This window comes from Bidens hawaiensis, unplaced genomic scaffold (assembly GCF_021521415.1).
Source record: "Bidens hawaiensis isolate Kalapana, Puna unplaced genomic scaffold, B.hawaiensis_p1.1 tig00038621_1, whole genome shotgun sequence".
Lineage (NCBI taxonomy): Eukaryota > Viridiplantae > Streptophyta > Magnoliopsida > Asterales > Asteraceae > Bidens > Bidens hawaiensis.
In genome coordinates, this window is record NW_027496789.1 from 67,454 (window position 1) to 82,684 (window position 15,231).

General features: G+C 36.4%; 2 protein-coding genes across 2 annotated transcripts; both read left to right on the forward strand.

Moving 5' to 3' along the window:
- Positions 1-934: 934 nt before the first annotated feature.
- Positions 935-1,502, forward strand: LOC143590513 (histone H2B). Its single transcript, XM_077070970.1, has one exon. The coding sequence runs from the start codon at positions 1,019-1,021 to the stop codon at positions 1,451-1,453; it is 435 nt and encodes a 144-aa protein (XP_076927085.1). The 5' UTR covers positions 935-1,018; the 3' UTR covers positions 1,454-1,502.
- A 1,282-nt stretch (positions 1,503-2,784) lies between these two features.
- Positions 2,785-11,386, forward strand: LOC143590517 (small RNA-binding protein 11, chloroplastic-like). Its single transcript, XM_077070973.1, has 4 exons — positions 2,785-2,842; positions 2,928-2,996; positions 3,080-3,186; positions 11,236-11,386. The coding sequence occupies exons 1-4, from the start codon at positions 2,803-2,805 to the stop codon at positions 11,311-11,313; spliced, it is 294 nt and encodes a 97-aa protein (XP_076927088.1). The 5' UTR covers positions 2,785-2,802; the 3' UTR covers positions 11,314-11,386.
- The last annotated feature ends 3,845 nt before the right edge of the window (positions 11,387-15,231 follow it).

The following is a 15,231-nucleotide window of genomic DNA, read 5'->3' on the forward strand; positions in this document are numbered from 1 at the left end:
CGTGTACCTTGAAAACATGGGTTGAGTTTGTGCGGGAGCCCAATAGACAACTCAGGGAGTACGTTGAGAAAATAACCGATTACCCAAACTTAAGCAAGATCGACATTCAAGGAGCACGTTGAGATTACTCATATTTTGAGCAATGAATCAGTGTTTCTATTTATCTTGATGGAGCACAACATAACCATGATTGAAGACTAGATTGAAGCGACACAATGTTCAAGACCTTGCCTTAGCCATTGTAGTAGTTGAAACTTGAAAGCTTAGTCGACATTGGGGAGAAGCCATCACGTATATAAACTCGTGACTGAAGAAAATAGTGACCAGAAAAGTGGAGCCAAGTTGAACGATGCACAAACTTGAAAGCTTAATGTTGTGTAGTGATAAGAGGCTTGGAGTTTTTAACAAAGACCCAAGTTCAAACCTTACTGATAACACTTTAAAGGGGGATGAGTGACTCAATAAAGGAAAACTGAGATTTTTGTGATCTCCAGCTCGATCAGTAGGGCATTCGGGTTTTACCACTAGTGAGCCTTTGGACAGATGTGTTTTCCTCATAACTGAAAATAACTTGAGACGCTTAAGAATTCCATCCGATTAAATTAGATCAGCTGATAGTGACTTTTTGCCATTAGGTCAACCGGTACAAATAAACTAAGCAACTATATATTTGTTGGTTTTTAAGATAAAAGAAATGTAAATGTGTTTAAATTTAAACTAAATTAATATAAATTAAAAGTATTAAAGTAGAGAAAGAAAAGCCAACCACCTTTCATTATCCTCAAAACAATAAACACCAAATCAGAACCATCCATTCCACTTTCCTCTTATATCCACCCAATCAACGCTTCACACTTACGCCACGTCACGGATCCGCATAATACCCAACCCACCAATCACAACCCATTCACATCTCCTATATAACAACTCCCCACCACACCAATCCATCATCAATTATCAATCAATCAATCAATTCTCCCAATTTCCAAGCCCTAGAAATCTCAATCCACCAAATTCAATGGCACCGAAGGCCGAGAAGAAGCCAGCGGAGAAGAAACCCGCAGAGGAGAAGAAAACACCAGCAGCAGCCGAGAAGAAGCCGAAAGCCGGTAAGAAGCTGCCGAAGGAAGCCGGTGCAGGCGGAGTCGACAAGAAGAAGAAGCGAACGAAGAAGAGCGTGGAGACGTACAAGATCTACATCTTCAAGGTGCTGAAGCAGGTGCATCCGGACATCGGGATATCCAGCAAGGCCATGGGGATCATGAACAGCTTCATTAATGATATCTTTGAGAAGCTTGCCCAGGAGAGTTCAAGGCTGGCCAGGTATAACAAGAAGCCCACCATTACCTCCAGGGAGATTCAGACTGCGGTCAGGCTTGTCCTGCCCGGTGAATTGGCGAAGCATGCTGTGTCTGAGGGGACTAAGGCCGTCACTAAGTTTACCAGTTCGTAAATTTAGGGTTTCGTGTTGATGGCGTTTTTCTAAAATGGCTTTAGGGGTTATGTGTATTGTAATGACGTTTTTCTCAAAAAAAGCTTTAGTGGTTGTAACTGATGTTGTAGGATCTCGTAATTCGATTGGTTCGGGTTATGAGATTTGAAGAATTTGTAATAAAAATCTTTCGTTTTAGTAAATTGTGTTTTGAAGCTAAAATGTGTTGATGAAATGAACTTGTGATATGATTGTATACAACAATGGCAATGTTTGATTTGATCTATTCTATAATTTTGGTAAAGGTTGTGATCTCAACAGGGATTGAGATATAGCTGTGGATGCTTTTTTATACAAACTTATATTCTTCTATCAAATTTGTTGTATTATAACGAATGTGTTTAAAGGCCTGTTTGATTTTTGGTTGGATATATTGGAAGAACTCAAATCCAATGGTAAAGCCGGGGACAAGTATTTGAGTATCATATTAACATGTTTGGATTTTACCTATCCGAATGTACGAACCTGTTTTACTTGTATCCAAGCAGAAATGATGAATAGGCTTGAAATAACATGTTAGGTAAGGTTACATTTCTGTTCTAACATAAAGGAATTTTGTGCATGTTGGTTGAATTGGTTTGTCGTGTGTCGAACTTAATGTTTGGCTAGTGCAAAAGCTACTCACAAATCATGCTACCTTCACATATGTAAGTCAAAAACGCTCTATATAGGCATATGAGGTAGTTAAATCGCGCTTTTGAGTAAGGGCTACAAGAACTTCTACTATCATGAAGTAGTTAAATTGTGTTTTTGAATGAGGGCGATACAACCTTCTAATATGAATCCCACTAGACTGTTTTGGACATGTCTTTATTTGCGCATAATCATTAGTGTGACATGTACCGTTAAACGAAACTCATGTTCACAAATAGAAAATAAACAGGTTTGATACACGAAAGGTTCTATTGCCATATAGGTTTGATACTCAAAACTTCAAATTGAAATATATGCACTTCTTGTAGAAATCTGTATTTCTAGAATGTCGTAGATACCTTTCTAAAACGTGTGGGACTCACTTTCAAATTAAATTGTTTCATATGTTGTGAAATCAATAATCGAAAAAATAGAAAAGTTTCGAGAAAACCGAGAATGAACTCTCTTTATAAACCCATGTTCTAATTTGCGTGTTTCACACGCACTAAAATATTCTTTTATAAGTAAGGAACAATTATAACAATTATCTTGATATGATATGATATAATAAGTAAAGTAATATTTCACATTTTATCCTTTTCTTTTTCACAATTTTCTAGTATGTCAATAATCAATCAAATGTGTAATTGTTAAAGAAGAAGAAGAGGGGTTTTGGTATGGCAAAGAGATTGGTTGGTTCGCAGTTATTTGTGAGCGGTAATCTATCTTTCTCTCTAATCTAAACCACTTTCGAAACCCTAATTCCTCTTTAGCAATTGAATATTATAATTATTATATTCAGGATTGTCGTTTTACACTACACCAAAGGACTTGAAAAGATTGTGTTCACCATTCGGTCCAATCACTGAAGGTACATACATACATACATCTTTGATGTCCAGATTGTTAGAATCAAATATCAACCCTAGTAATTAATTAACTAATATGTTGCAGCTAGACTTGTTGTTGATCCAAGAACTCAGAGGCCCAAGGGATTTGGGTTTGTCACCTTTGAATCACAAGTTGATGCCCACAATGCACTGAAAGTCATCAATGGGAAGGTAGGTTTGGTTCACTTAATCTTTGTCACCTGTTGACTTATTTGCTTGAGGAAACTAAATTGTGATTATGGCTCCATTTACTATCGAGGAAATAGTGTAACAGGTCACTTTTGTAAGGAAAGTTTAGATTTTTACTCAATGTAGATTAAGCTTTAAGTTAGTGCTGAATAATGATTAATCATTGCACATCTTGATATTATAATCTAGGAATCCGTTGTTTAGCATAATCTGATGTAAGAATATATTCAGACTTCACTAGTCCAGTTTGTGTGTGCTTGAGCTGCATATGGGAATAGTGAAATACCTAAAGCCGAGGCTTCACCACTGATCATTTTAGTATCTTATCATGTGGAAGCCTATTGTTTTACGGACTTATTTTGTTTTCTTTATCTGTTTGCATTAGTAATCACCATGATAGAAAAGTCGCCATCATTGTTTCTATACGATAATCATACATGCAGTTGATATTTCCTCCATGTTGTATGTTTTGACTTTGAGCCGTTGAGGCAAACACTGGTATTTTTCAGATGTAAAATTGATACAGATTTTCTTCGCATTTGTTCGTTTAACCTTTTTGTCTGAACTATGTTTTGTTATATATTTCACTGTGATTATTAAATCATCTACCTATAGATTCAACAGTAGTATCTAATGCATAACTGCACATGCAATGGGAGAAATCTTTCATCATTATCATTTTCGGCTCACAAAATCTACTATTTTCTTCGTTAAGTTGACTCGCATAGCCTACTTTCTTCGTATACTTTTCTTTGGCTGATAAGTAGCTCTTTTGGTCTAAAACCTTCTTCTAGTACCATTTTTAGCTTAAAAATCATGCACTCCATATGAGTAAGATGAAATTCCTGTTATCTTGCATATGCATAAACATGGAAAAAGTATCACAAATATAACAAAGTTTAATCAAACAATATGACAAGTAATATAATGATATGCTCAGACAGAGTAACAAAGTTGCAATGATTCTTACGACTTACTGGTTCTGATACTCTTATTGGTCCTGCATGTAACATGTGTATTATTTATATCATTAGTACAAATGTGACGTGGTCTAGTGTTCTTAAGATCCTATTTTTACAATTTTTCTGTTCTCCAGATTGGTTTATCAATGTTGTCCCCTACACGTTCATTACTATAATTTTAACTGAGCTTATGTTTGGCCTTCTTATGATACCTTTTTAACCTAAAATGATGCAAGTAATTATTTCTTAAGAAATCTCGCCTATAGTCATGGAACTCTTGATTGCATTTGTCTCGATTATGGTCTTGTGATCACTCTTAGAAACTTTAGGAACTTTATACTCTCAGAAGCTCTCGAGTAAAAACTCTTTTACTTTTTTTTTGTCAAGAGGTTGAAGACTGCTTATATTCGACCTCTGACAGCTCAATCCATGATCCATGGGTTACATAATTACCCTGCACTTTTTGCTGACAAAGGGTTCAATCCAACCAATTGCTGATATCAGATTAATATACATTCCTATTGTGTTCACACAAATTATAGAATATTAATTACCAATTATTTTATATAATCCGTACGCCATTTTCAAGAAACCCAAATGCTGATATCAAATCATATGCCATTCTTAATTCATTAAGCAGAGAATCTTGTTATCATCTTAACTATAGTTCTTAACCTAATTTTTTGGGAACGGATAATAGATGGTAGATTGATCTGTGTTGAAGTTGCCAAGCACGTAACACCTAAAGAGGGAGATTACACTACCATATGAAGTACTTTCCATCATCCATGATAGTCTTGGAACTTCCGAATGTGAATGATAGGAAATATGCTCTAGTTCTAGTCTAAATGCCATTTACTTATATTACTATAAAGGGTATCAAAAACCAATAAGGAGAGAGGAGAGTATGTTTATGTTTAAGATAGTATTGCCATGGCTCCTGCAAATGCAGTGAGAGAGGGCTAGGCCCTGGAATCTCTTGCTACTTTTTTTTAGGTTTCCGTAATACAATCGTTCGGTCCTTTGTTTTTCTTATTCTCTTCTCTAAACTTAACCAATTACAATCAGAACGTATCAAACCCTATCAGTGAATGGGTAGCAAATTGAAAAGTTACTGCAGGAATACTTGATTGTTAGGCCTACTTTCTTATACTTTTCATTGGCTTGATAAGTAGCTCTTTTTCTAAAACCTTCTTTTAGTACCATTTTCAGCTTAAATAGCGTCACATCTAATATGCTCTTACACTATTACCGAATTTCTAGTGAGCAATTTAATGTCTTGATATAAAATACGCATTTAGCAAGAACTGATCTGGAAATCCAGTTCCTCATTACAAATATAGTACACAATTGTATTAAACAATATGATAGTAATGTTAGGCTCAGAAAAAGTAATAAAGTTCAAATGATTCCTACGACATACTAGTTCCGATGCTTATATTGGTCCTGCATGTCACATGTGTATTATTTATTACATTAGTATAACAATGTAATAAGGTCTAGTGTTCTTAAAGTTCTTTTTCTGACCATCGTGTCTTTTACTATTTTCCGTATTCTCCAGATAGGTTTACTAATGTTATCCACTACACATTCGTTACTATAATGTTAATTAAGCTTATGTTTGGCCTTCTTATAAAACCTTTTTAACCTAAAATGATGTGAGTAATAAAGAAACTGCGCCTACAGTCATGAGCTCTTGATTGCATGTATCTCAATCATGGTCTTGTGATCACTCTTAGATTTAGGAAGTTTATATTGTCAGAATGTCTCGAGTAGAAACTCTTCACTTTTCTTTGTTAAAAGGTTGAATACTGCTCATCTTCAAGACTTCAACCTCTGGACAGCTCAATCCATGATCCATGGGTTACATGATTACCCTGCACTTTTTGTGACAAAGGTTTCAATCCAAGTAATTGCTGATATCAGACTAAAATACATTCCTGTTCCAGCTACATATATTTTACAACTTCTAATTACCATGTCTTTCATAAAGTCTGTAGACCAATGTCGGAAATCCAAATGCTGATATCAATTCATATGCACATGGAATTCCTAACGCCTACATCCTTTACTTATTTGATACGTGCTTACAGTTGTATTACTCTTCTAACCATACCAAGCTAATTACCTGGTTAAAACAGAAACATTGCCAGTAGTTTATACATGCTTGCAAAGAAAAGTTTTACACTGTCTATTTATTCCCAATAGTGTTTAAGGGTTATGAATATGTATAGAAGATCTGTAACTTTAGAGAATTTATGTAAATGGTTAATTTTGTAAGGAAAGTTTAGATTTTTACTGAATGAAGATTAAGCTTTATGTTAGTACTGAATAATGATTAATCATTGCATGTCTTAATCTTATAATCTAGGAATCTGTTGTTTAGCATATCTGATGTTGGAAGATCTTTAGTCTTCACTAGTTAAGTTAGTATACGCTTGAGCTGTATATGGAAATACCCAAAGCTGAGGCTTCACCACTGAACATTCTGTTATCTTATCATGTGAAAGCCTTGTTTTACGTACTTAATATGTTTTCTTAATCTGTTTACGTAGTAATTACCATGATTAAAAGAAACCATTATCATTGTTTCTATACGATGATCATGTATTTAGTTGTATCTTTCGTTTTATATAATGACTTTGAGATCAAACGTCGTATTTTTCACATGCAGAACTGATGCATATTTTCTTCACAGTTTTTGGTTAAATTTTTCTGTTTGCACTATATTTTGTTATACATTTCACATTGAAACATTATTATTTGTTATACATAGTGTATAAAAAGTAGAAAAATAATAAAATAAGTATATGTGAGTCATATGTTATCAAATGCGTTAGGCGCACTTAAGGCGCATAGGCCTCTTCGAGGGCCTAGGCGCTAGGCGCAAAAAAAGCGCGGGTCTCAAATAAGCGCACTTAAAAGCGCGGGTGGGCAAAAGTGAAATTGCACTAATTTTGACGTTATTTTACTAATCTCGTGAAAATAACGTTAAAATTGACGGACGGTTAATCAGGCATCATGTAGTGGCGTTGATAGCTGAAAGATAAGGGTACATGCACCGATCAGCCGGTGTCTCGATGATTGAGTGCTATGTGCCTTATGTCCAAGGCTTGATGCAAAACTACTATCGAGCCGGGGGTCTCACCGGAAGCAGCCTCTCTATCCCTATGGGGTAGAGGTAAGGCTGCCTACATCTTACCCTCCTCAGACCCTACCATAGCTTTGCTATTGGTGGGATATACTGAGTACGACGGCGGCGGCGGCGGCGGCGGCGGCGGCGGCGGCGACGACGACGACGACGAAATAAAAAAAACATCTAAAACAAAATTTGTAATGGAAAATATTACTTTTTTTTAATACCAAAATATTTCAAAACCATAATCCTCAACATAAAGTACCGAATCATCTATAAACCCAAAGCAAGTACCAAAATGATCAATCTCTGGTTATTCATGAAAAATCTTGAAATGTTACTAATGTGATCAACTGCTATAATAGAAGAATTTTGAAATGTTTATTGTAGCCATAATAATGGATGTTACCAAAGTGATCAAATGGGAGAAGTTATTATTTATTTTGATTTTGATAACTTTGTTCTTGGCTTCTTGCTTTGTGATATTGAATAAGCAGAGATCATCATTTTATAACGATATTGTGTTAATTTTGTTAAACCCATTAATTTTAGGTGAGTTCTTTAACTAAGTTAAGTGATAAATCAAAAACAAGTTAAATAGAATCAAGCTAAAAAAACAAAAAAAAAAATAGCGACTAATTGCCTAAAATTGCGCCTGTTTTTAAGGAAGGCGCTGCAGGTGCGCGAACTGAAAAAAAAACGCCTAGGCGCAGAAAAGCAATGCTTTTAATAATTATGATGTAAGTATGAAAAAGATAGAGAATGAGATGTGACAGGGTTTTCATCACTGAACATTTTATCTTATCATGTGGAAGCCTATTGTTTTACCGACTCATTCTTAATCTGTTTGCGTAGTAATCATCATGATAGAAAAGTTACCATCGTTGTTTCTATATGATCATCATACATGTAGTTGCTATATCCTCTGTTTTGTATGTTTTGACTTTGAGGACCCCTAGTATTTTTTCACATGTAAAACTGATACAGATTTTCTTCACATGTTTTGTTATATATTTTACTGCAGTTATTAAGTTATTAGCTATAGGATCAACAGCAGTATCTAACGCACAATTGCACATGCAATCGGAACATTCTTTCATCATTATCATTTTCGGCTCACAAAATCTACTATTTTCTTCGCTAAGTTGACTGGCATGGCCTACTTTTTTCTTATACTTTTCTTTGGCTTGATAAGCAGCTCTTTTTTGGGCTAAAACCTTCTTTTAGTACCTTTTTTAGCTTAAAATGCATGCACTTCTTATGAGATGAAATTCCCATTATCTTGCATATGCATATGCATAAACATGGAAACAGTATCACAAATATTACACGAAGTTGAATTAAACAATATGACGAGTAATGATAGGCTCAGAAAGAGTAATAAAGTTACAATGGTTCTTACCACTTACTGGTTGTCTAGTTCTGATGCTCTTATTGGTCCTACATGACACATGTTTATTATTTATATCGTTTATACAAAAATGGAATGAGGTCTACTGTTCTTAAGATTCTATTTTTGACTGTTGTGCCTTTTACTATTTTTGTATTCTCCAAATAGGTTGATTAATGTTATCCACTGCACGCTCGTTACCATATTTTTAATTGAGCTTACCTTTTTAACCTAAAATGATGTGAGTAATTGTTTTTGAAGAAACCGCACCTATAGTCATAGAAGTATGGAACTCTTGATTGCATTTGTCTCAGTATTCACTCTTAGATACTTTAGGAAGTTTATATTTGCAGAAGCTCTGAGCAAAAACTCTTTTAGTTTTCTTTGTCAAAAGGTTGAATACTGCTCATCTTCAACCTCTGAACAGCTCAATCCATGGGTCACATGATTACCCTGCACGCTTTTTTTGTCAACAAAGGGTTCAATCCAACCAATTTCTGATATCAGACTAAAATACATTCCCATTGCAGCCACACAGGTTTTACATTTTTAATTATCATTTATTTCATAAAATCTGTAGACCAATTTCAGGAAACCTAAATGCTGATATCAAATCATATGCAGATGGAATTCCTAATGCTTACATCCTTTAGACCTTTACGTATTGATGCATGCTTATAGTTTCCATTTTCAGTTTACAATGAAATCACAGAAGAACAACCAAGTTAAGGTGATCTAATCATCTTTCTTCTGAGATTTGGTAGATTTTGTTGGTGATTTGGTAGATTTTGCAGTTGTCTTCTTTGCCGAATACTGATTGATCATTACACGTCTTAATTTTATAATCAAGGGACATGTTGTCTAGCATAATCTGATGTTAGAACTTAGAAGATCTTTACTTCACTAGCCAAGTTAGTATTCTTGAGCTGCATATGGAATGCTTGTGATTCTTATGAGTGGAATAAGGGGAGAGAATTCAACTTGTTTTTGTCCAGGCTCAAACATACAAAATAGGTACTACTCTTAGATTGATATATAATAATATAAGGCTTCACCATTGAAATTTTTATCTAATCACGTGAATGCCTATTGGTTTACAAACTTAATTTGCTTTCTTGACCTTGTTGCATAGTATGCTACATTTTGTAGTTTTTTGACTTTGAGGTTAAATGTAGTATCTTTCACATATAAAATGATACAGATTAGCTACTACGTTTTGTTATACTTCACTGCAATTGTTATGTTATCTAGCTATAGGCTCAGCAATAGTATCGAATGCGTGTGCAATCGACACAATCCTTCATCATTATCATTTTCAGTGCACAGCTATTTTCTACATTTATAAGCGGCTTTTTATTAGGTCTAAAACCTTCTTTTTAGTGCCGTGTTCAGCTTAAAAGGCGCATGCTCCTTATGCGATGAAAAGTCCTATGTTCTTGCACGTGCATCCTCATACACAATGAAAAGTCCTCCTTATGCGAACATTTTAATGTCTTGATATAAAATATGCATTAAGCAGAACTTGTCTAGGAATCCAAATTATCCAATTCCTCTTATGAAATATACATAAAAGCAAAATCACAAGTATTGTACAAAATTTAATTAAACAATAGAGTGATAAAGCTGTATTGATTCTTACGACATTCCTACATGTCACATGTGTATTATTTATATCATAAGCACAACATTGTGATGACGTCTAGTGTTATTAAAGTGGCGGATCTAGAAGAAAAATTCAAGGATATCCAAAAAAATATTTCATATCAAGAGAGGTTTTGCTATATTATAATGAAGAGAGTGAGTAAAGTTTTGGGGTATACAATACATAAAATTACACTTCTCCAAGAAAGTTGAGGGGTATCCCGGATTCCCGGCACCTGCCCCCACATAGGTCCGCCACTGTTTATTAAGATTCTATTTCTGAGTGGCATGTCTTCTTTACTAGCTTCCTATTATCCAGATTATTTATTGATGAGATCCACCATAATTTGTTACTATAAACTTAATTGAGCTTATGTTCGATATCCTTATGATCCCTTATATAACCTACAATGCTGCGAGTAATCATTCCTTTTTTTTTTCCTAAAGTAACTGCGCCTATAGTCATGGAACTCTTGATTGCATTTGTCTTGGTTGTGTTCATGTGTTCAGACTTAGAAACTTTAGGAACTTTATATTCTCCGAAGCTCGCAAGTAAAAACTCTCCACTTTTCTTGGTCACAATGAGATCTTTGAAATTTGGTAGGCAATTAGGCAAAAGATTGAATAATGTTCATCTTCAACCTCTGGACAGGTCAATCCATCATTCACGGGTTACATGATTACCCTGCATAATTTGTCGACATAAGGTTCAATCACACCAATTGTGGATATCAGATATTCAGATTAGTCTACATGGAATTCCTGTTGCAGACACATAAGTTTTATAAATTGAAGAAACCTAAAATGCTGATATCAAATCATATGCACATGGAATTACAGTTGAATCTTGTTATTATCATAATTACTGTTGTTAACCTAATTTTTTGGATTTTTGGGCACAGATAATAGATGGTAGATTGATCTTTGTCGAAGTTGCCAAGCCCGTAACACCTAAAGAGGGAGCTGACACTACTAAATGAAGTGCTTCCCATGAAATTTCTGATTATGAATGGGCTTACAAATTGTAGAATTACTGCAGGAACACTTGATTGTTAGGGCACAATATCTTCATTAATTTTGCTCGTGTAGCCTAATACTTTTTTTGGCTTGATAAGTTGGTGTAAACCTACTTTTAGTACCATTTTCTGCTTAAAAGGCACACCCTACTTATGAGATGAAATTCCCATTTTCAAGCTCTTGACACAATTCAATCAAGCATTTCAAAATATCTTGATATAAAATATGCATTAAGCAACAACTTATCTGAAAATCCAATTTCTTTAATGAAATAAACATGGAAACAATATCACAAATCTCCTACAAAGTTGAATTAAACGATAGGCTCAGAAAGAGTGATAAATTTTAAATGATTCTAGTGTTCTTAAAGTTTCTATTTCATGTTGTGGTGACGTTTTACTAATTTCCTAATATCTAGATAGGTTGAATGAGGAGATCCACTAGAAGTTTGTTTCTATAAAGATATGAGAACTTATATTTGGCCTAATTATGGTCCCTGTTTTAACCTTATTAGATGATGTGAGCGACCAGTGGCGGAGCCAGAATTTATAACCAATGGGGTCCTCTTTTTTCGGTATTCGGATTTTTTGGGTTGGTCGTAGTTCAGGTCGGGGCCGGACTAGGAACATATAAAAAACAATATCATAATAGCAAAAATATGATCATTACTCGTTAGAAAATACACAAAATCACACAAATACAACTCGAACGTCGTTAATATCTTTTGAACATCAAATGCACTAACGGTTGTTGTGATGTGAGTTTGTGTTAGTGATCGATTCGATATGATTAATTACCCCGATTTAGCCTTTTCTAATAGACAAACACTTCTAAAAATTTAAGATAATAACACTATAGCCTTTGTTCCAATTGTGTGCTTGTCTCATTCATAAAAACAACACTTTTTAAAGGCATTGAAACTAAAAAGCATGAAGGATATAAGCATTTCTAATGGGCCAACTGAACCACTCACTAAAATCTGGTGACATATTGTAAATTAAAAGGATAAAAGATAAAAAAAAAATTACAAAAACAGGACTCAAACAGAGTAAAACCCGTGACCTTACTAATATAAACAACGGAATTTTCCACTAGACTAGAGTTGTTTTTAACAATATGGGTTCCATCAAATAATTATTAGGGGTCCATAAAATACTTAACATATTGTCTCTAAGAAAATTTCAAAAATCATTGGTGTCCCGGGACCCCAACCCACTTAATGTGGGGCGGCCCCTGTGAGCGACTATACATTTTTTCTTTTTTTAAGAGGAACTCTTGAATGCAAGTGTATTGGTTATGTTGTTGTGACCACTCTTAGACCACGTGTAGTCAAAACTCTTCACATATATGCGTTGTAAACACGTGGCATCCCCGTCAGCAATGGAGAGTTTTGCAAAAAGTAGTGTAGTGGGAAAAGGTCCACAACTCTTCTACAATAATTACATATATTTCCCCATCTCCCCTTCCCACACACAACTTTATTAAAACTCGAGCCGAACTTACGTTTTGTACACAACGCTTGTGCCAAAACGCCTAAGGAAAAAGCCAGGGGGCGATTTTTCCCTGGCATTTTGTGGCCAAAACACCACACCTTGTGGCGACTACAGATGGTCTTAGGGTGTGTTTGGGATTCCTTATTTAAAGTGAAAAGAACTTTTTGTGATAAGTAGAAAAGGCTTTGTGATATTTGATAAGGAGTTTTAAAAAAAGTGTTTGGATTAATATAAGTCAATAAGTTATTGTTTTAAAAGTGTTTGATTTAACTTATTGATGTAAAATGAATTGGAATAAGGGTGGAAAGGGTATTTCAAAACATATAAGGAGATAAGTTAGGATTTTCCAACTTATTTTAAACCCATCTTTTAACTTTATCAATAAGGAGAAACCCATAAGTTCTTATAACTTCCCAAACACTAAAATGGAGAAAAAAAGACTTATTCAATTTCATAAGTTATAAGGAGAGAAAAATAAGGAATCTGAAGAAACACTAAGTGACCCTGTACAGATTATAGATAATCTGGGGGTTAAGTAATGTTTCCCACGGATGAGGTCTAGCTGAGAAGGCTGTTCTTCAGGAGACCTGCAAAACAAACACCGTAAGCTCGTCACTGAGAAGGGGGGGGGGTTCCTCCTTGTGACCACCCTCCGGCGTGAGAATCAGACTAGGTTGCTCTGAATATAAGTGTATATTAAGAGATTGCTAGATAACTGGATAGCAGATGATCTTACCATTCCAAGATGTTGGAGTATTTATAGCCGAAGGTAGGTTTTCTAGAAGGTACAGCCGGCTGAATAGTATTCCTGTTCAACCAACAGTGGATTACGCACAGGCCATACTGGTTGGTGGGTAGGTTACGGCCAACAGTAACAAAGTCGGCTGCACTATTCCACCAACTGTAGACTATGCACGTCCCACTTACTGTGGATTGTACGCAGGCCATGCTGGTTGGTGAATAGGTTACGGCCAACAGTAACACTATTCCACCAACTGTAGGCTGCGCATGCTCCACAGTAAGGGTTGGTGAGTAGGCAGCGGCTAATAGTGACAAACAGTACTAGAGGGTGCTCCTCCTCGCACTGTTGTCGGTGAGCTGTCACCCTGTGATTGGCTCATGGGCTGTTCTGGTCAGATCGTCTGTCCTATCCATACCTTGGTAGGTATGGTACAAAAGATCTTTCAGAATCAGACTGGCTCATTTGGGCGGGATTGTTCCCGCCTTGCTCATTCCTTCACGTGACTGCTGAAGTAGCTAGTGTCTTGTGCGTGTAGCCCTGCTGTCTGCGGGTAGCCTTCCCTGATGGCTTGCATCCGCAACTGCGGGAACAGGCGGGGTACTTCACCATTGGGAGGCTTTCCCTGCGTGTACAGCTTGCGTACTGCGCGTAAGATTCTATGAGCATGGTGGGTCCTGCGGGAGCAGATGGCCTTTGCGCAGACGTCCCTGTTCAAGGTGAGTCTTGCGGGACCAACTGGTCTCTGCTGGGACCTACCTCTTCAAGTCCCCCCAGTCCAATGTTCTTCTCACGAATGTTTAATAAAGTGAGGTGAACTTTTGGACTTTAAGCAAGGGGTTTTGAAAAGGGTTTAGTTTTAAGGTTCTCCGTGGGGATTCTTCCCGCGGGTTTCCTAATGTCACTTGCAAAAATTCCCGATTTTTTTTTTTTGCTTGATCTTTGGGTATGATGCGGGTAGGTATGTAACCTTCTCGCAAGTCAGGAGCGTTGAGTCTCACTTGTGGATTCTCCTTGAGGTTTTAGTGGTTTTGAACATAGTGATCAATTATGTTTAAACCACCAATTCCATCCTGGAGCCTCAAACAATGTAGTTCTCGACGTTCCCGCTATGCGGGGATGTTATTTCCGTTTCCGCAAGCATTGCCCAGAAGATCCTTCTTGGTTTCAATTCCCTGCGGAGCGCTAGGTACGTGAAGGGTTTTGCCTGAACACTGTACCCGCGCTCGTCTTACGGTTACTTTACTTTCAAGGTGCCCCTGGCATCAATTCCCTGCGGGTGCTAGGTATGTGAAGGGTTTTGCCTTAACACTGCACCCGCACCCGTCTTATAGTTACTTTGTTGCCGGGGTATTCTTGGCTTCAATTCCCTGCGGGTGCAAGGTATGTGAAGGGTTTTGCCTTAACACTGTACCCGCGTCCGTCTTATGGTTACTTGGTTGCCAAGGTAAGGGGTGTTTTCCCGCTTACTTTTGAATCTTTTTGAATTTTGAAATTCAAAAGGTTGGTAAGGATAAGAACAATCCAAACATCTGAAACGCCGTGCGACAGTTTCTTCTGACTGTGTCAGGACGTGCAGGAAGTTATGGTGACGTGACAGAACATGGTCATTCCAGTCGCTTTTTCAGGCGCGTGGGCGTGTTTTTTCG

What these genes read in the sequence shown, in the direction of transcription:
- LOC143590513 (XM_077070970.1), top strand. Translation starts at nt 1,019, where the DNA reads ATGGCACCGAAGGCCGAGAAGAAGCCAGCGGAGAAGAAACCCGCAGAG.
- LOC143590517 (XM_077070973.1), top strand. Translation starts at nt 2,803, where the DNA reads ATGGCAAAGAGATTGGTTGGTTCGCAGTTATTTGTGAGCG. An exon ending in TTCGCAGTTATTTGTGAGCG is followed by an intron (nt 2,843 to 2,927) that starts GTAATCTATCTT and finishes TATTATATTCAG; the next exon opens with GATTGTCGTTTTACACTACA. An exon ending in ATTCGGTCCAATCACTGAAG is followed by an intron (nt 2,997 to 3,079) that starts GTACATACATAC and finishes AATATGTTGCAG; the next exon opens with CTAGACTTGTTGTTGATCCA.